The 21,675-nt window shown below is 38.3% G+C and overlaps 1 protein-coding gene across 5 annotated transcripts in view; it reads right to left on the reverse strand.

Moving 5' to 3' along the window:
* Positions 1 to 3,736: 3,736 nt before the first annotated feature.
* Positions 3,737 to 21,675, reverse strand: part of OSBPL3 (oxysterol binding protein like 3) — an 86,797-nt gene continuing 68,858 nt past the window's right edge. For all 5 annotated transcript variants that reach the window (XM_077176161.1, XM_077176157.1, XM_077176172.1 and 2 more), the window contains 8 exons: positions 21,470 to 21,607; positions 18,670 to 18,733; positions 15,572 to 15,650; positions 13,335 to 13,479; positions 11,912 to 12,056; positions 11,109 to 11,235; positions 10,440 to 10,562; positions 3,737 to 9,260 (listed from right to left, as the gene is read on the reverse strand). In XM_077176161.1, coding sequence (XP_077032276.1) covers positions 9,164 to 9,260; positions 10,440 to 10,562; positions 11,109 to 11,235; positions 11,912 to 12,056; positions 13,335 to 13,479; positions 15,572 to 15,650; positions 18,670 to 18,733; positions 21,470 to 21,607 — 918 coding nt within the window. In that variant the 3' untranslated portion in view covers positions 3,737 to 9,163. The remainder of the gene's footprint in view (positions 9,261 to 10,439; positions 10,563 to 11,108; positions 11,236 to 11,911; positions 12,057 to 13,334; positions 13,480 to 15,571; positions 15,651 to 18,669; positions 18,734 to 21,469; positions 21,608 to 21,675) is intronic.

Below are 21,675 nucleotides of genomic sequence, written 5' to 3' on the forward strand. Positions count from 1 at the left end.
ACTTCTTTACTGTGTGGGTGACCCCACACTGGAACAAGTTGCCCAGAGGGGATGTGGAGTGTCTCTTGCTGCAGACACTCAAGAACTGTCTCTGTGCAATACTGTGCCATGTGCTCTTGGATGATGCTGCTTGAGCAGGGAGGCTGGACCCGATGATCAAATGTGGTCCCTTCCGACCTGACTGATTCTATGAAAAGGCTGCAGGTATCCTTCTGAAGAGTGGGAAGTAAAGAGCAGTCACTGTCCTGCAGATTTATATTGATGGTGGCCCGGACAGAGTCACACAGCTCCAGGTTGTTGACACACTATTTGTTATATTGCAGTTCCACATGCAGACCAGCTCTTCACTAAGCTGGAAAAGAACCTCATGTATGAAATGAAGTGCTGGCCTCTTCTCTGACAATTAAATATGTAATTTATTTGCTTCATCACAGGACTAAAACTGGTGTCCTTGCTGCTTGTAGTGCCCTTGTTTATCTGAATGGTGCAGTGATTTGGGTGAATGGCATCTGTAACAGGTGATGCAAGTACCCTGGGGTGGGTGGCTTTTTTACTGCCAGAGACAGCTCTTTGCAGCTGGGAGATGGGATTGTGCTTCTCCTGCAGAATCAGTTGCTGTCAGCTTGAGATGGGGCTTATTTAAGTTACTGTCCAGCCTCACCAATGCCAGCATACTGCAGTGAGAGCAATACAGTTTCTAAAAGAGAAGGAAGACCAGCTGTGTCCTGAGAGCAAGCATTGTCAGGAAAGGAAACAATGAGCAACTGGTACAGGGAAAGCATGAACTGCAGTTACTCCTTTTTCCTAGGACTGCACACTTCAATACTGAGAATCATACTTCAACATTTACTCTTTCCTCTCATTCCTTTCTCCCACCATGTCAAACAACCAATTCATGTTGTTATCAAGACCAAAACATAAGCATCAGCTTTAGGTAGCTTTGCACCTACATAAAGTAGAATGGAGCTCCTACTAGGGCTTTTTTCCCCCCCGTGATGTGGCACATGCTCTTTTTCAGTTCCTTATATTCACAAATGAGAATATAATATCCTGGAGTTCTCTACCCTACATCACCTTTAATTGAAGCTTTAGTCTGTCTCCTTAATGAAAGAAGACATGTTAAGGAAGGGCCAGGCTCACCATTCTTTAGTAACTAGAAAACTCAGAAAAAGTCAAGCGTGTCCTAACTGACGTATTTGCAGTGCCTGTCTTAGGCAAAGTCCTTAGTAAAAGATTTTCCCCACCAAAGAACTTTGTAATTTGGTGCACTATTTTTAAACCTTATAAGAAAAATTGATTTTTCCATCCAAAAAACCTATATAGCTCTTGTTGCCTTTACAGGGTTTACTTCATTGACTGAAGTGCAAGGAGCAAACAAGGAATACAAGTAGGATGACCTCTTGACTTCACTCCATCTTCAGTCTGTCCATTGCCAAAATTATAACAAACCTTGCAGTAAACAAAACTGTAAATCTCTTTCAGCTATTAGACAGGTTCTCATCTATTGATAAATCTACATAATCTTCCTTGCCTTAGGCAGCAGTCTAGGCATTGCAGACATATCCTTATAAAAACCTAAGGAGGAGAGGATTTTTCAAGGCATGTACTGCGGTAATTCAAAGTTGCCTTACTGCAACATTTCTTTCTTTTTTTTTTTTTTGTCACAAGCTGAAAAGTAAGGAATTTGTAATTTTGGAAAACAATTTTTATCAAGAAGTTTTAATAAAGACAAACAATGTTAAGCAAGCAAAAAAAAAGTACTTTTGAATTTTAACAGCTGGTTTTACTAGAATAGCATGTGAAACATCAGCACATAAAATCCTCAAGGATAAGTAGTATTTAGAGGAAGACAATAATTCCTGGAGTCTGAAATTACAGTCAGAAACAGCGGATGTTAATACACAACATCTTGTGTTCCAGGAATTTATTACTGGTTCAAGAGCCTGTAAAAACTTACATCAGTGAGCCCACAGAGACACATTCTCAGTTAACTCAAGCCTTGGCTACATTCAGCTCAGTAGAGCAATGTTGATTTACCTCAAATGAGAGTTTGCACAAAGTAATTTCAAATATTTCCCTTGGTACAGAGTAAGCAAAGATACAAATTCCTAAGTATACATCAGAATTTTGATTCTGGCCAGCTTTTAACCCCATTTAAAAACAGTAACCCTACAAATTCTTGTGCATAAAACAGAGAGGTCTTAATTAAAAATCAATAAACCAAGCAGAGAGAGCAACATTTGCAACATGAAAGCAATATAAGGAACATATAATTATATATTCTATATATAATATAAAATTTATAGGCCATAAAAAAACAACAACAAAAAGCCAAGACGTGTTGGTTACTATGTAGAGCAAGCTTTGCTCAGCTGTCAGTGTTTTTCCTCACCCTATGAAGGTTTGAATCATTTTGCAGTAAGCAAAATGTCATTAAAGGGGGATAACTGTAAATGAAAAGACAACTGATCTTAAATGCAAATTGGATGCAAGTTCTACACTCGCCAAGTTTATCTTGCACTTCTGTAGAGGAGAACAGCCTGTTTTATCTGGGTAGGACTGACCACACTGTGGGCACTTGGCATGGTGTTAGCTTGTGGGGGAGTCATGAGAAATTCACTCTGCAAGAGAAATTCCTGCTGCCCTGGGTGTTCATGAGTGGGTCACCAATAATGAACATCCCTTGCAATCTTCCTCTCCCTTTTATAATTATGAAAAAAATACTACTGCTTCTATAAACCAGAACTTTCAGCAACTTGAACTAAATGCTAGTTATTTCAGATACCAATTAAACAGTATCAGATCTCTATGAAATAAATCAGCAATGAAGTAATTCTCCCTGACACAATGAGAAAGTTCCAAAGTTCTTCACCCAATAGAACCAAAATGGCTGGATTTCAAAAATCCAGGAGCTGATTCTGGCCCACTGTAAAGACTGTTTTGCTTTTGGTCTCTATCCTGATTCTGCCATGTACCACAGTTGAGGATATTTGGCATGGTAACAAATATTTAGATCCAGTTTTCCCAGCTCTTTCTGAATGCTCCATGCTCCCTCCCACCAAATCTTTGCAGACACTGAGGCTGCAAAGTGCCACAGAACTGCGGTCAGGAATTTCACGTTGGACAAGAGTTACACTCACTGTACTCCCACATTTTTAAAGATCCTAGTCCATCCATATTGCATCTTATACACATATGGTGGGACTGTGAGACATTATTGAGGTCTGATAGGCAGAGCTGTCCTGAATCACCATCTCTAAGGGGAAATCCACCACATTTCTATCCTTTGTTTCCAGTTATTTATTTTACCTAGTAAATACCATGTTTCCTTGTTTTTAAAAGTTGTTTTATGGAAAACATTTAGTTTGTGGTTTCTGCACTCATAATAAAGCATAATATTTATGCTGGACATCTGTATGCTAAGAACTGCTTTTAAGAATAAACTTCCAGCTGTAAATGGATTCCATCAGCTTACCCCCTTTCCTGCCCCAGTGTCTGGCACATTAGCTGTGCAGCAGAGCTGTGCAGAGCAGTACAACTGGAACATTGCACAACTTCCAGACAGATTGTTAGAGTGATAAATAAGGGTTCTAGCAGATGGAAGCTCTTTCCTACTTGCCATTTTGCAAAGTGTAAAAAGCACAGATCACTACAGCAGTGAGATTTGTTTCAGCTGCCACTAACAACCTTTGAAGAAAGATGCTTACAACCCCTGGAAAAAAGTCAGGGTGCTCTGTGACCTTTTGCAAGTATGATTTATTAACATCCAACTAAATTGGTTACAGAGACAAAAATAATAAATCAAGTTGTGCATCAAGGTACTCCAATGTTATTACAAATATTTGGAGTGAAGCAGAAAACAGGGATGGTCCTGACTACAGAGAGACTTCTCAAATATCTGAAAGTCAGCAATAATTCTAATACATAAGATACCTTTCCTCATTCTGAAATCACTAATGCCCTATCAAAACAAACAACAAATTCAGCATTTAGCAGCTTTGTTTATGTAATACCTCATACATGTGAGATGGTTTTCCAATACTGGAACTAGGAAAATACTGTTAACACAAAGACTTTCAGATTCTCAGGGATGCCAATCATCTCCAATGTGTGGAGGTGATGGACATCATCACCTCTTGTGGATCAGCATCCCAAACATTCTCATAGGCTTTAATACAGTTTTGGTTTCCACATTAAAACACCAAATCCACAGTTTATATTTTAAAAAAAATGAACCATTTAAAATAATTCTTTAACATATGGCAACTACTTACGCGGAAATTTTCTCTTATTGCTTTCAAAAAGCTGCAGCAAGAGCAGTAGCTAAGAACTGAGCAGTACAGTAATACATTTGGTGGTAGGTTACAGCATTTACTAAGTTTCAAAAGGTAAAAGCCAGATAATGTGCAGTTTCTTATGAGCCCACAGCTGCTGGAGTAAGTTGCACCCACCAGTAGCTAGAAAATAGAACGGATGAGTTATTGAACACTGTGAATTTTATTTATTGTAGGAATAATTCTGGAATGCAAACACACTCAACCAAAAAAAACCTGTCATTTTAATGTCACTCATTTGAATAGCACCATCTCAGTCTAGCCCTTTCAAGATGTATTCAGATATGTGGACGAGTTGGATGTCATCCTTCTTGCTATTAAAATGCACCATGGGCCAAGTTTTGCACTCCTCTTCAGCTTGCCCCCTTTGCATGAGTTGTACACAAAAAAAGAAGCCATACTAAACAAAGCAGGATCTGCTGAAAGTTTCCTGCTCTGCCAAGCTGGTTATTTGGAGAGACAACACAAGAGATTTACACAAAAGCAGATGCAAGGACATTTGTAATTAGGATCTGTTGAGCAGATATAGATGCATATTTCCATAGCACACTACCCTTACAAGGTCTGACTCCAGTGAGTAAGGAAGTCTTATTCACCGTCAAAGAAAAGATACAGAAGGAATTTATGGGGAAAAAAAAATTAACTACAGCCTCTAGGTATGATTTATCATTTGTTGCTATGGACTGTTTTCCTATTCATCAGGTTATTTTAATAAAGAGAAAAATAGAGGACACTGAATAAGGGACCACAAAGAAAACCTGAGCAGGACTGTAAACAGCTGAGGGAAAGTGGGGGGCATGGAAAGGGGTGAGGTCTTTGTTAGGCTGGGTTTTTGGGAGGGGTTGTTTGTTTTGAGACCAGCACTGGACTGTTGTGCAATGTGAAAGCTGTCCCTCGTTGAGCCCTAATTTCTGGTCCCGTGAGTTGGTGTTTCTGCACTATGATCTGGCCTCAACACTAAGCTGCCAGGTAATACAGGTGAATGTGTTTGCAACTATTATGTCTTTCAGAGGTCAGATTTTAAAAGAAAGCAGCAATCCTATTTCCCGTCCTTAGAAGAAAACTGGTTGGTGTAAGAACAGATCTCCAGGATCTTTCCTTATGAAAATTTGGGCTGGTTTTTGTACTCCTTCCAGGCATCTAACTTTCCAAGCTCTGCATAAAGAACCTAAGTACAGACTGCTGGATCTGTATTTCAAAAAGTGTCTAAAAGAAGTAGTTCAGTGCTGGCAAACTATCACATCAAGCATAACTCAGAGAACAGAGATCCAGAAAGGAATGCAGTGATTAATGGTGCATTCTAGTTCCACTTGGTCTAAAGGGCACTTTACACTACCCAGAGTCGCCTCCTGAACAAGTGATGCTGTTTTCTAATCCCAAATTTACACAAAATCAGAAACTAAGCATCAAGCCTGCAAATCTGAAGGCAGAGCTGTGGGTTTCTGCTCCTATGTATAATATTTCCCTGTTTTTTTTTTTCTTTCTATGCTTATAACTTGAAAAATGAAGCAGGGTTTCAACACCCAAAGGCCTGAGCTGCTCCATCACCTTGATGGAAGTTTATAGTGAGGGTTTTACTTTATGAAGAGACACACACAGAAAGGCAGAGCTGCATGAGTGCTTCTCAAACTGGCCTCCAAATTCATATTAAGCAGTGTTTATAAAGCAATGAAATAAGAGAGCTGACAGCAGGCAAGGGTCATCAGGAAATTTTAAGACTGGTCCATTGATCTACACACCTTGGGGAACACAGTTGTGTATGAAAGGAAGCAGTTAAGTTGCCTGATGCATTCTTTTTTTACCATTCAGGGTAGAAATAGTGGGTAAAAAGTCCCTCAGTGTCAGTTATTAAGAATAACAATTGTCTTAGTTATACTGCAGAAAGCTAATATAAATTTTGTACCCATTAACACAGCTGAAGTTTTGGGGAAGAAGATTACCCAAATTTCATATTTTACCAAGAATAACTTTATAGAATATATTAACTTTGTGAATGTTGAATATATTTACATGCAGAAATACACAGAACTAACATCAAGACAAATTTCTTCCACTTCTTAATATACAGTTAACAGAAGTTTAACAACTAAACCCAATTGTTTCATACAAAAGTAAGCAGGGAAAACTATACTGCAGTTGGAAATGTGGGGTCAGAGGATCATTCACAACTGATTACATTGTGTTTGGAGGTGTGTATTAGAGATTTACAAAAGGAGCAATTACTTGTTCAATGATTTTGCTTCATGCATTTAAGAAACACCCTGGATTATTCTCAGGCATTTTTATGGAGACAGTGCTAAAACTCTGGAGTTTACTTTCTTGATACAGAAATTTTGATGAAGAAATTGTTATATAAGGCACTGCTCAGCCCAATGCTTCTTGTCATTCTTCCCATGTCTGTATTTGAGACAGTTGGGAGTGTTGGAGAAATCAGACTTGGCACTACCAGTCTGATTTCTCAAAAATCACGACTCAAATACCCCATATGAGACTTGTTTTGTTTAATACCTGCGTGGGGGAATCCCCTCCACACACAGAACACACAAACCCAGCAATCAGATCAGGCAGTATCACAGTAGCTGCCAAATATGACAATGAGCAAGCTTAATGCAGCCTCCACAAATTTTGCCCCTTTTCTTAAAAGCTTTTATTTCCTCTACCCTCTTTTGTTTTTAAATGAACCTTAATTTTAGTATAAATTGTAATTACCAACAGCAAGGATAATTGCAATTATCAACTCATTTCTGTGCCAGGTTTTGACAGTTAATACAAGGATAAAAGACAGGAAGGGAACAAGGCATGAAGAGAACCTAATTTTTCTTGAAAAGCCAAACAGCCCCCAAAGTTTAAGACTTCCTTTGGAATCAAAGCCCAGATTTTGTCTTCATATAAGTGTGAGCCTTGCCTTGTTTAAAGCTGCTGGCATGGTAGTCAAGTTTTTTGAAGACATATTAATTAGATATAATTATGCTAACTTCTTTGGTAATAAATTATGAAAATGATGGTGAGGGAGAGATCCTGGGCAAAATGAAAAATGGTGAAAAAGCATTCATCTGCCTCCGAGACAATGAGGCTTCAAGGTAATAGAAAGCACAGTTCAAATATATATCTAATCTGACACCACAGATCTTGTTTAAAATTTAAAACCTTCATAGTATTTCCTTCATGATACATATAACACAAAGATCCATTTTCAATAGATTTTCTCTAGAACAATGCAGCACAACTGCAATAAAGTGCAAGCTTTTCTAAGCTATTAGTCTGTCCTCCTAGGAGTCTATTTATCCATACCATGTCCAGTTGTTCCAGCCATAAGCCAACATGCCAGCATTTGGGTTTGTTTTGTGTCTTTACAGTGGCATGTAAAGAAAAGAAAAGGGTGTGGTGACAGGATGCAGGTCTATCACATAGAAAACTGCATTGCTGCCAGAGAGTTGCAGACACACGGAGCAGATTTGAAGAACCATGGATCAGGCTTGGGTTGCAGATATGTGGGAATGATCTATCTTTTATCTTCTGATCTATCTTTTAAATTAGTCTGTTAATGACTATGGCATTGTGATTTGATGGGAAAAAAGCAACAGTGCTGCCCATCTCTATAATTGTCATTCAAAAGTGAGGCTTCTGCTACATTTGCTTCCTGTTAAGTTTCTGACCTATGGTTTAGTAGCTTCACAAATTGAACCATACGTATAAAATTACAGGAAAGGGATGCAATTGATTTAGTGCAAGACGTTTAAATATTTGTCTGAACTTAACAAACAAACAGAGGAAGATCAAAGACTCCATACACTTCTCCATAAGGCAGATGGTAATTTTTTAAATATAAGATTTTAAATACGTTATTTCTTAAGAGGTAGAAAATATCAAAATACTAGGAAAAAATTTCTAGCTTAAAATAATCAGTTTGCTTACTTTTTAAAAAGTCTTACTGTTGCAATTTTTAAGTGAATAAAAACAAATGAAGCTATGGAAGCACAGGATTTCGTGCTCTGTATAAGATTTCACTTACTGGAAAAAGAGAGAGCTTCTTCATCTAGTCAGTACTCAAGCAGTATATACAAATGATCTCCTCTTCTTGCCCTGTTGGGGGCTATAAATTTGAAGTGAAAATTTTTCCCAGTGGAAAATTTTGGCGATTCCTGACTTTCTAGCACTACATTTAACCGGGTGCAGTTTATGTATAAGGCAGTGGAACCACCGACGTAAGCTCAGAACTACCTCTTCCATAAAGCTCAGAAGAAAGTTAATAGAAACAAAAGCTTACTTAAATCTTTCCTGCAGACAGCAAAAGATCACAGTCAGATTCCAGCACCAGCTGATAATCTGTTTTAACAATTTATACCAGCCCAGAGACAGCTGAACTACTCATTGCACTGTGGAAGCCTACCTACAGTTTGAGTTACTAAGGCTTGCACTCTTCCTCAGCACAGCTAGGAGATGCTGATGCTACTGCCTCCAATGCAATTCAGTAAGGCATAATTTAACTCAGAACTGACATTATTAGACATTGAAAAAGTAGTGTAAAAGCTCCTCTCTTTTCCATCTGTTAACATTCATTACTATTTATTAAATATTTTATAAAAGGAAGTTAGGATATTTATACATTCAAACAATCACTGCAATAGTTGAGTAAAGGAAACAAATGAATTCTCAGATTCTAAATTAAGCATGATTCTGGAGATATGCACATTTGCACATATGCACACACCACACACATTCTGTATGTGTGTGTGTATATATAGATATATAGTTATTTTTATATATATATATGTCTTTTAAATCAGATCCAAGAATACAGCACAGAATGTCTTCACTTAGCTCCTCTTTCACCAGAGGACAGGATTGTCCAGTTTGGAAAAACCAGGTTCTTTCCTAAGGTCCATGTAGGTTCCATTGCTCACCCAGGAGTCATCACTGGATTTCCTATCAAAGATTAAACAAATGTAAGCTTATATTTTCCATCTATATGCTGTGTAATGCAGTGTAGCACCATGCACAGATAGCAAATCCAGCCCACAAACCAGGAGCAGTGCAGCTCATTGCAGCCTGCAAACAAGGCAGTACAGCTTGGAGAGATGAATGGGTGTGTCTGCACTGGGCCATGGAGAGACATCTCAATCTCATGTTCACCAGAGAACATCACTATTAAAGAGCCAAATGCATTAACTCCTATCTGCTATAATACTTTTGCTATATAATAATTAAATTCTTTATTCCACCATTTAAATCTACAGGCTAAATCTCAGCTTTCAAATCCTCATTGTAAGGATTCAAATCCTCATTCTTATTCACAATTCTCATTGTGAATATACAATCACAAAGTGTTAGACTTTGCCTTTATCCTGCTTCCCTTTAGTAGGTGTGATTGGCATGAGATGAGTTAGCTCACCAGCTTGTCACAGATGTACTAGTTTAAGCCAGTCCCTTTTGGACCTATTTAAAACATTCCAGGGTTCCTCAGAAGTACAGTATAGATATATCCAGAAAACATTGGACCCTAGATCTGCTAATAGGCCCATACAACATTCATCTTGGCTCCAACTCTCTCACTGCAGGACGACAGAGAAGCTGGGGGCTAAAGACCACATTCTCACCAGCATTCCTTTTTGTCTTGATGCCTCAAGTCTCCTGTTCAACTGATTTACAACAGGAAGAGATAAAGTGCCCTCAGAATAATAATTCTCTCCCCATAAAATATGGGAAACATGTTCAAAAATAGCCCTGCAAGTGAAAGGCTCCAACTCTGCACACTTCCATGCCAGGCAATCCCACTGAATTCAGCAGAGGTAATTGAGCTAAATCCAGCTACTTCAGCTTGCTTCAAAGAATCAAAGGTGCTACATTTTACTCAGGCAAATTCAAATGTAGACCAAATATCAATTACCATCAAGGCAAAAAAAAAATCAGGGATGCATTAATAAAAAACTAATACATAACTGTGAGTTTTAACCAAGTCGGGAGTATTCTACATCACCAAAGTATGAACCCTAAGTATATAAGGGAACCCTGAAAAAAACTGGAGCCTGTCACATGGCAATTTAGAATCAGATTTATAATACACATTTCAATAAATGATAGTGTATGCTAATTATTATCTAGTACCTGAAAAATCTAGGCTGATGCTCTAGGTTGTTTTCTTCTAGCACCTTCCGTCGTTCTCGCTGTAGCTGCTCGATCCTCTGCTTTTGCATTTCAGCCCCTTCAATATTCCCTTCTTCTAGAAACCTGCAGCAGCAGTGATATGAGACAATTGGTCTCCTGCCCCCAGAAGGATCTAATCTTTCCAGCAGGTATTTCACAGTGTTTGAAAGGTAAACAACTACCTCTGCAGACAACTGCACTGTGAAAAAGCACTTAAGGAAAATGAACTCTTGTAACAAGCTCAGAGTCACAGTTAAATTAGATTCTTCCAGTTGGAAATTTGCAAAAGCTAAAATTTCACTGCAGAAAGGAGTTTCAAGTGTCTCAGTTTCAGGTTACTCAAATACTTTGAGTATGCTCAACATCCAGTACCTGAAGTACTGAGGTTTTAACATCCTTGGAAAGACAGTTATCTAGAAAGCATCCAAGAGGCAATTTTAGGACAGACTTCCATAATAACTAGACCATCTCTCAATAAGTGATTACAATGTCTGTTTCAGATGCACATTAATGTAAAATTAGAAACACACTGCAGTTTTCCACAGAAAATAGTCTGAGTTCAGGGTAAAGTGAGTCTACAGAAGATTAAGAACTATTTAAGGAAAACATTTCAGAGTTAAAGCTTCTTACCTTTGGTCTGGCCTAAAACGTGTATCAGTGGATGGGAGTAATGACCTAGTTTGTGGGTCCAGTTCATTTAACTCCAGTGCAAATTGTGTAAATCCATACCACTGTTCATAATCTTTAGGCATTGGGTCTACAGAAGAAATTAGATCAGAAAAATCAGAAATTCCAATTAAATGCTATTATATTGAGAAAGAAAATTTCAAGCTCCCTCCAGGCATTTGTTTATGCCTGATCCACAGTGTCAATTCTGGGGGAACAAGAGGTTTTTAATAATGCGACAAAAGAGAACATCCCCCTTGATAATTGCACTGCAACAAGACAGATTTCTGTTCTCTCAGCTGAATCACAGCACAACTGTGATGAAGACCATGCTATTAGCATAATGTTTTTTCAAAACACAGTAGACAAAACCCCACAAGCTTGGGAGAAATTCAGCTATCACTGTCATTACAGAATTGAGCTTTGTGGGCTATCCTCCAGTGTTCAACACATGAAATAAACAACACTTCTCTGTACAAGCAGTAGGAGTTGCTTCCTTTTTTTTCCCCTTCCTGCTAGAGTCCTCAATACTCACTTCATGCCCAAATATGAACATGAGGGAGAATGGAGAAAATTCAGGAAGCCATGGGGTTAAGTTCTCATATTATTTAAATTATATATTCTTCTGATGTAACTTTTAAATGCTTGACAAAAATCTAATATTATACAGAAAAATAACAAGAAATTGGGGCATAATAAAGATATGAGAACAGTAAGCTTATACTGAAGATCTCAGTTTGTGTACATGAGCAATTCTGATCACTGACTTGCTCTCCATATGCAGTTTGAAGATGAAGTTGTCCCACAGTATAAACTTTCATGCCACTTCCCAAAGAGTCGATGCACAACTTTCCCAGATTTATCCATGACACTGCCTTCAATCTCATGTGCATTTGGACTCCAATACTTTGCCTAGAATTAAAAGGAACAAGGAGAAAGAAGGTGCATAAGAGCTCAAGTGAAGCCCATTTTGCCAGTAGCACCAGGCTGTAGAGCAATAAGAACTGGTCATTTCAGGTGTGCATTACAATATCAAGTGCAAAGAACTGCTGTTAGTACCATTAAAATACAAACCTATTACTAAGTTAGCTTCTTAAAATACTGACGTTGAGAATTGTATTTGTTTTGTTTGCCTTTTTTAGGGGCAGTATGAAGTAAAGTGCAGCTGACCCTGAATTTTGCCCAAGGACAGTTGACCCTGAGTCCTGACTTGGTTATCTACATCTCTCCCAAATTTGCAGAAGAGGAAGAGAAGGAATTCATAAGTTAATCTCCACTTTAAACACTTTACAATATCAAAGGTGTGAGATTTGCAGGCTCTCAGCCTTAAATATTTGAATTTTAAGCATCCAGTGTAGCTCTGAAAATACATGAAAGTACTTTCAAGTAAGTATTTGGAAAAAAAAAATCACCCTAATGCTTCTTAGAAAGCACAAAGTATTCAGGAAAACAAATCAAAGAACCCCAAACTTGCTGGGGAGCATGCCATGCTGCATAGGTACACTGAAGTACTGTACCCCTTGTATTTGTATGGTCTGTTTTATGTGCAGCAGAGCCTTTCTCCATCAATCAGATACAGAAAATGCAGGTTAAGGTAAGTCTCTTAGGATGATTTATAAAAGTATTTCTCAGGTTAAAAATTTTGGCATTGCTTTATATTTTCATTGATTTTCATTTACTACAAAGTCATCTATTGCCAAAAGCTGAATTTCATTTCAGTTATAAGGACAATTCCTGAAGAAGTCATATATATTGTACTTGTACTGAAGCAAAAGCTTTGAGTAACACCCCAACCTCTTACTTAAACTCCTCTGAGTACCTGTGAAGGGCTAGAAAAGAGCATCAGGAGAAACACCCTGCATAAGCACTGGTCCTACAGCTGCTGAATGACTGCAAGCACAGCATGTGCCAGCAGGCCAGTAGCCACCTTGTGCTTATGTCTCTCATCAAACCCAGAGTAGGCTTTCCATGATATTCCTTTTCCCATAATTCCTCCATTTCCAGTGGAATCACTCAAGAAAGCTGTTGCTTCTCTTTTGTGTCTAGTGAGTGGCAGTTCCTTCAAAGTTACAGTTTTCAAGGAATCACAGGTAATTACAGCTTGTAAGCAGAAGTGCTGAGCTTCAGCAGGGAGCATCCTCCCACTGCTGTGCCTGTCAGAAAAGGCAGTGCCAGCACTGCTGTGGTTACCTTTATGAAAGTCAGTTTGCAGTGGCACGTGTCATCATTGAGATTTTTTATGATGATCTCTCCATAGTGTTCAATCCATCTTTGCCCACTTAAGATGTTATGGATGCAGGATGTCACCTTGTTCCATGCAAAATGGTCTTTAAAACTGTAAGGAAAATTACACACAAGAAAATTGTCATGCCGTGTTCAAGTGAGCTCAAGCTCGAGGAAAAACATTTGCAGGCAACTTGATTAGAGAAACCAAATAAACTTTTTTTTTACTAGACTGCTTCATCTTCTTGTTCCAAACCTTCTCAAAAACAAACTCTATGGCAACAGTCCCACCTCCCAGAAAATCCTTTTCACTTCTGCTAGACACTTTGGTCTTGAATTCAGTTTTCTCTCTCTCTACTTGTCCTTCTAACCAGTTTTAAGTTTCCAGAAGTAATCATTCTGGTATCATCTACAGTCTGAGATGCCCATCCAAGCTTGTAACCCAGTGACAATGGAGAACACAAGGACATGGGCCACCAGAACATGTACTGAGAGGAATAAGCTCTCAAGGCTGAGCCTAACATGTGTGCTCTAGGCAAGAGCCAAAGTTCTCACCAGGCACTTCAAGATGCAGTTGCACACTGGGAAACAGCAGACAGGGAGAGATAAACAAATACCAATAGAGAATGCAACGTTTCACCTTTTATGAAGGAAGTAGATGCTCTTATAAAACAGCTTTATAAAGCATCAAGGAAAGGAAAGTCTCATGAAGACATATATTCTACAATTTGTTCTGGGTATGGATGGCCAACTCACTATGGGTGAGGTAAAATATGAACTTACAAAGCACCAGTTTCCCTACAGCAAGTGCCTCACACACATCCTTGTGAAGTTACTGGAATCTTTCCCTTCCTCCCCTTAATCACTTGCTTTCACTTGATGCTTTCTAAGGGCACACACAAGGACAGTTTGTACAGACTTGCAGATATGCAGCCAATTTATCCCACAGTAACTTGTTTTTCTGCCCTTACCTATGCATGTTACATGTTATCACAAATGCTAAAAACATCTATTTGTTTCAAAATGAACCTTAATACTAATGCTTAATTTTCCCCATAGCCTGGGCACCTTTTTTGTACCCAATTTAGTATCAAATAAACAAGGATACAAACCAACACATGGAGATCACACATGAATCAGATTGCTTCCCAGTTCATCAGCCCATCATAGGCCCTAATATATTAATTATTTTGGCTCTGAGCACTCATTCACATCCTTTCATTTCAAAGCTTAGGGCAGGTGCTATGAACATAACATGGTTTATACATTACCTTTTGGATACTATCTTACTAGACTACAACTTTATCCACTTGAAAAAAAAAAAGACATGCTTGATTTGATGAGTGCTAGGTACTTGAATTCTTTGCTGTTTTTGATTTTTTTTCAGATGGCAGGATGGCAGATTAATTAATTTTGTACTTTCTCACTGGAAAACAGATTTAATTGGAACAATACTCAACCTTTAGACCTCTGGTTCTGCAAACATGATGGATATAGGCCAAATTTTAAGGGATTTTAATTGCTCATCAATAATGGGCACTCTGACAAGCCAGCATTGAAACACTGCAGATTTTTATTTAAAAAAAAAACAAAAGGAAACAAACCAACTGTACTCAACACTTCACTACAATGGCTGCTTCCTTGGATAATGAACACCAGATATGTAAGTGGTTCTACTTATCACTTACAGTCATTATTTCTGCAGAGATTATGGTTGTTGACCTTGCCTACAGCCCAGAACACCCCATGGTGTCAGGGTCCCTACAAATATAGTTAAAAAAGACAGGAACACCACCACCTCTTCCCCCAAACCCATACTCAAGCAAAAGAATTCATAGCTTCCTTTACCCTACAGTTTTCCCCTGTGAGTTTAAAATGCATTAAGGTCGAAATTCAACTGAAGTATGAAAATACCTTTTCATACTTTCAAAAAGAAAAAATACTTTTCTTTTTTCAAGGTACACAGAAGTAAAGGGGTTTTTTTTCATTATTTGTTTTTCATAACTTTTGAAAGAGTCAGTGCTTCTGATTTATGCTTCTGGTTTTGGTATGGTGGGGTCTTTCTTCCTCCCCTTTTCTCTTTAAATGAATTCAAAGCCGCCAGTCCTTCCAAAGGGCAGAGCAGAGCTGGCTGTCCTCTGAATGGACGTGGCTGCAGTGTGTGCAAGCATCAGTGCCTGTGCAGGAACAGCAGCAGCACTTACGCTGGAAGAGTTACGTGTGTTGTGCCAACTGGAACAATCTCCATGGACTTCCCCCAGAATTTGTTTTTCCATCTGACATCTGGAACAAGAAGTAAAAAAAAAGATAGGTTTAGTCACAGGTGGGTGAATCATGCTGTTTCTGGGCTCTACTTTATTTTCAAGAAATTCAAAAAAACAAAGTTCAACAGAAGCGTTCAAAGAATATTGTGGGACCTTCAAATATGTGTTGGTGGGTTTGGTGTTGTTGCTGTTTGCTTTGTTTGATTTTCATCATAATATTGGTTATTTAAATAGCAAAGTAACAGATGTTTAACAGTCCTCTCAAAAACTTTTTCAAAATAAAGGAATTTGAATAAGCCATCGGCAGCATACATTTGTCTGCAATTCAGTTGCTATTCAATTAATGCAGACATTTTCAAGCCAAAAGCAGAATTTCAAATACAAAAATATAACAAGAAAATTCGCAGTCAAGAGGCTAAAGAAGGTTTCAAATGGCATAAAATGGCAGAGGGGTTTAGTCCAACTCCCTCTGTAAGTTTAACTGGTCTTTTGAAATCTTGTCTGAATCACAGAAAGAGGTGTCCAAGCCTCATGCCTTTTCTTCAAAAATATAAAAAAGATAAGAAAACTCAATGCAAGCTTAGCCAAATTTATTGAGCAAAATCACCTGGAAGAGAAAGAAACAGAGAGGAGCATGGCAAAACGTATGTAGTTAAATTGGGCTAGATAATCAGGCAGTAACTTTCATAGTAACTTCAGAGCTCAGAGGAATAGTACCCTTCCTATTTTAGACTCTAGGAACTCCATTCCCTGCCCAACCTAAAAAAGAGGGGAAACTTCAACTCTAGTCTCAAAAAGATACTAGTTCTAACAGAAGGAAAACAAAACACCATTTCCTGTGTAATTCTGGGGCGAAACTCTTACACTGGTTGTGAGATGGATGCTCAAACCACAGCTAAGAAATTACTCAGGTATCTCCTGAGTGTGTATGTGCAGGTGAGGAATGAGCCACGCTGGGCTGCCTATCATTGCCAAGACTAGAATGGGATATAGGGCAGAATTCTGCACACAAAGAAGTCACTTTTCTTATCATGTGAGAAAAAGACCTTTTGGGTTTTTTGGTTTTGAAGTCTGGTGCTGGGTCAACATCTTCAGTGACAGCGATTCTCTTGTGATTCCTACACTGCACAAGTGCTCCAAAGCTACCTCCAGTATGATGTTGTTGAGGCAAATTCTGTCCTGGCTTTCTCTCTTCTGCAGTGGGATGGAAGAAAAAAGGCAAAGGTACACCCTACCAAACTTAACAGTTAAAATTCATCACCAGATTGTGCCAAATTCTATGCTCTCATAAATGGCAAAGCTGTCCCACAGAGATCAGCACGTGGGAAACATCTTGGGAGCCAGGGTGCAATTTGATCACGCAATAATTTAAGGACAGAAGAGGAAAAGCAAAGTGTTATTTCAAAGCTGTGCTCACACTAATTCATGCACAGATGCTGGAATAGCTGAAACTTCCTTCATTTCCACTGCTCATGTGTTGACACTCCTCTGCAAAAGCAGAGCTAGCTTCATAAGTCATGGAAAGCTATTTCCAAACTATTGGCGCCTGTGAGAGCCCAGTCATCAGTTCACAAGATGTGATCAGGAGATTTCTTGGTGATGGAACACATGAACTAAGGTGGGATGACAGCACTACCCTGGCAGTGCTGCTGTCTCCTTTTCAGCTGAGAAGGTGACACAGTAAGTGAAAAGGTCTTTGCACACAGAAAGAACTGAACTCACTGGCAAGCTGCCTTTATGATTAAATTGGTGTTAATCATCTTTCCATGTAAGTTAATATAGCCTCATTACAAGAGGTCACAGCATTTAAAAAATGCCTTTACAATGAAAAAAGTCACTGTCTAGCCCTCCCATAAGCTCAGCCAGCCATATTTAAAAACAAAGCAAACAAAAATCCCCAATCCCTGTTGCACCCTGATTGAATGTCCTGTGCTCATCAAGACCAAATCTCAGACTCTCACATTCATCAGATTCTCAGCTCTCATTAGAAGAACTTCATTCTCTGAACGGAAGTGTTAAAATATTTGAATTATAACAGTTGTCAAAATCTGTTAAACAAATCAGTCTCACCTATCTTTATTCAAACAGGCTGCTCTCTGATCTTATTTATACAGTGTTCAAGTTACTGAATAAATTTATGGACATCTTAGATTTTGGGCTATGAACAAAAGGATTCTTGTGTCCCTGTATTTGTTTATAAAGCAAAGAATTACACAGAATAATAAAGCCCAGACTAACAGGTTCCAATATCTGTTCAGTATGGCTCCATCTGTAATAACTATAATCAAGTCAGCAGAGCCAATCAGGAAAAAAAAAGATTACAATATGGCCACATGTGATTTGACAAACCCCTGGGTGAAGGATTTAAAGTGAGTTAAAAGGCATGGTTATGTTTTGTGTGCACTCCAAAATTATCTCATCACACAGGTGCTGTTACTGGCTGACACCTTCACTACAGTACACAGCAAACAAAGCTTCAACACACATCTTTGCAAAAATACAGTAGTCAAATATCACAAAATCTTACCTATTGTAATAATGCCAGCAGAAAAAGAGAAGGTAAATGTATTTACCCTTGCTGTTATGTTCATTTTTGAAAATTGCTTTCAGAACAGGTTTACAAGATTTGCCAAGGTTCAGGATTTAACTTGTAGTTTTTTCATGCTGTCTTCAGGCTTGATTGTTTTATAAACAGCTTGACATACAATTCTTTTTTACTAAAAAACAACATCCCTCACCCCAAAACCCCAAACAAACCTGATTTTAAAGAAGAACAGATATTTGTACATTAAAATAATAATCAATTAATATTACATGAAAAAAATCCAAACAAAGCAAAATCTCCTGAGAATTTTTATAATAGCAGAGGATCCAAGTAAGAAGAATGCAAGTAAAGATAGGCTAAGATTTCATAAAATCATTCTAATACAAATTTAAGCAAGGAATTTCAACTTTTCCTAATTTATGGATATTTTGGGTTAGACATACAATGAAAACATTATGAACACGTAAAAGTAAATGATAGACTGAAGAGTTACCTTGCCAAAAAGCAAAGTTCACAGATTCAGCATGGCATGCAGAAATAGGTGGGTGGTGACTGACCTAATAGCAAGACATGAAAAGAGAGGGGGGAAAAAAGATTAACACATGAACACTTGAACAGTCATTTTGGTTTGGCTTCTTTTGTTTTGTTTTCTCCTTCATTCCCACATGGCATTTACAATTGGAACATTAGTTTTCACTTTGCAGTTGTGTCCTGAAGGGGGAGGCAGTGAGATTAATAAAGGTTCTCAGACCCAAGAAACCTTGAAAGAAATGGCAAACAATTATTTTAAAAGGCCTGAGACTTTGTTCCAGTGAAAATCTAGCAATATGCTTTGTACATTGTCTCTGAGGTAATAATTAAAGTTATCCTTAGGACCTCTTAACAGATTAACAAAAACCACACTTTGAATGCACAGACAAAAATTTTCAAAAAACCAAAAACACAACAAAGGGTCAAAAGCTTCTGTACAGTGAATAACCACAAAACCCTGAGTATGAGGGAGGAGATAGTGATCAGCATCTCTAAGGGGTCAGGGGTGAAGAAATCAAGCCAGGAAATTCCATCCAGCAATGCCCACCACTGCAGCAGTGGCACCCCAGGTGTTTCTAGGTGAAACTCTAACCACATGCACTGCATTTCATCAGCTTTGGGCAACAGCACGTGCAGAAATTAGGGCAACCACCAAACTAGCAAAGCAAGGACTGTGAGCAAATAAACAATTCAGACTATTAAAATACACCAGTAAATAAAAAAAGCACAAAGAGAAAGGAGGAGCTGCCTCCTTTCCTCCTCAACCTGAATTCTCCCTTCTGGGTGAATGCAACTAGGACCAGGACCAGCTCTTAAGATGTGTAATGCCAGCTGTTCCTTGGGCAACTTTATTTTCAAGTCAGATTCCTATTTTTCACTATGAAAAATCAACTTAAAAAAGTTAAGTCAACTTTTACTTTTTTTTTTATTACTCATTTCACAAATCTCTTACTAAACATTTTTCCCCACAGGCATCCAGTTATTTATTGAACATCCTCTACTTGGTTTAAAAAAAAAAAAAGAAGTACTAATTACTTTCAGCTATGGCCTAATTCAGCAAGAGCAACTCTCTCTCTCTCTCTCTCTTACATACTGTAGTCAGATTAACCCCAGATGTCACTGTAATACATGGGTTAAACTTAGCTCTCACTTAAACTGTTATAATTCCAGAGTAAGGTCATGGTGCTAACAGGAGTTATTCTTAACTCCCTCCTGTGATAAAACAGAATCTTTGTTACTTCTGTAGCTTCTGTGAGTCTATCCATTAATTACATTCTGCCTGCACTAACAAGGTGAAGCAAGCATCAAAATGCTAGTGCAAGCAATAAGCCACCGTTCCTGATGTAAAGAGAAATATTTAACGCTTGCAAGCTGCATTACATTTCTTTCTTCCCATACTGCCCTCTGTTTCTAATATTTCTCCACCCCATATTGTTACAGTAACTTCACCACTCTAAACTCACCTCACTTATTTCTCATATTAGAACAACAGTTGTACATAGCACAAGCCCACTCAAGTAGTAAAATTCTTCTTTATAAAAACTAGCCTTTGTACTGGTTTACCCAATATTCAAGTGAAAACACCTTCCTTTAATTCAGTGTAACATTAAACTCAGTGCTAACTTCTATTCACCACTTTAGTATTCAAATTTGATGCTGTGCTGACACTTGCAGTGCTCCATACACATTATTGTAGTACTGAAGTAGCACAGTGATGAACCAGATCCATGAACTTTAAATTTGATTCTTGCTTTGACTGTATTACTTTCTGTTGGTTTTTTTTTCCCTCGTTTTTTACTCTTGCCTGTGACATTTCCGGAGACTAAGGAAAGATCACATAACATTCTTTTTTGTCAATTCTAAAACATAATGTGCAAAATGCTGTACCTTCACAGGCAGTAAAAAGCACTTTTCATTTCCTAAAGGAAGCCTCTGAGAAGTCTTTCTCTGATCAAATTTCTAGGTTGCACACCTTTGCCCACTTGCACTTTTTGTATTTTTTGTTATGTCTAGACAGAATGAGACAGCTTTCAGTCATTCTTAGTTTGATACCAGGCACCAGGTATTTAAGTTTTATCTCTTTTTACCATATGCTTCAAGTTTAGCAATTCTGGTAGCTTGGCTGGTTTAAATTTAGAATTTAGTATTTTTCACTCATACTTAATAATTATTCTACTAGTGGGGAATTATCTTCATAAACACTCAGACCATGATGTGCTGTATAAATCCTTCACCTACTCAGCTGTGGTAGCCAATTCTCAAGGCTTAGCCTCCTAAGTATTTGGACAGAAAGCAGGAATAGTCATGGTGCCATTGGAAATACTTGTGGTTGATTGACTTGCACGAGGGATACATTTTTTACAAAAGAAGGCATTAAACAGCTGAAGATACAGTATTTTTAATGATCACACACAAAAGAAAATTACAATAATGTAAACTTTTGTTGCAGTTGTGATCAGATTTCAGCACGGGGAATTGCACTCTACTTAACCAAGATATCCTGTTACTGGAGCAGGCAGCCTGCCAGCCTGTGCTCCTCCAGTGTCAGCTGCTGGTTGTGATGTTCCACAACAGACTTAGCAGACTTTCCTCAAAAAACAATTCCCCTTGTTCATAATTCAGCAAAGTCCCTCGGGTTTTGCTGGGCTCAGGTAACGTAGAGTAATTTTGTATTTTGCCAGTAATTCTGGAGAATTCCAGCCACACATTTAGAATTCAGCAGTGTATCAAGTAGCAATTCTAAGGGTTGCAGCATACAATACCTGTTCTGCAAAGAACTGGAAACCCTTATCTTCACGGATACATTCATAGGTTTCTCCAAGCACAGGATTAAATGGCTTACTTCCAGCTCGGTAGTAACTGGATGCATAGGCAGAGACTGCAAAGGCAGCTATGTACACCTGGGAAGTACATTTTTGGGACTTAGATTAATTAATTTACAACAGACACAAAACAAATAAAAGCAAGA

Source organism: Agelaius phoeniceus, chromosome 1 (assembly GCF_051311805.1).
Source record: "Agelaius phoeniceus isolate bAgePho1 chromosome 1, bAgePho1.hap1, whole genome shotgun sequence".
Classification (NCBI taxonomy): domain Eukaryota; kingdom Metazoa; phylum Chordata; class Aves; order Passeriformes; family Icteridae; genus Agelaius; species Agelaius phoeniceus.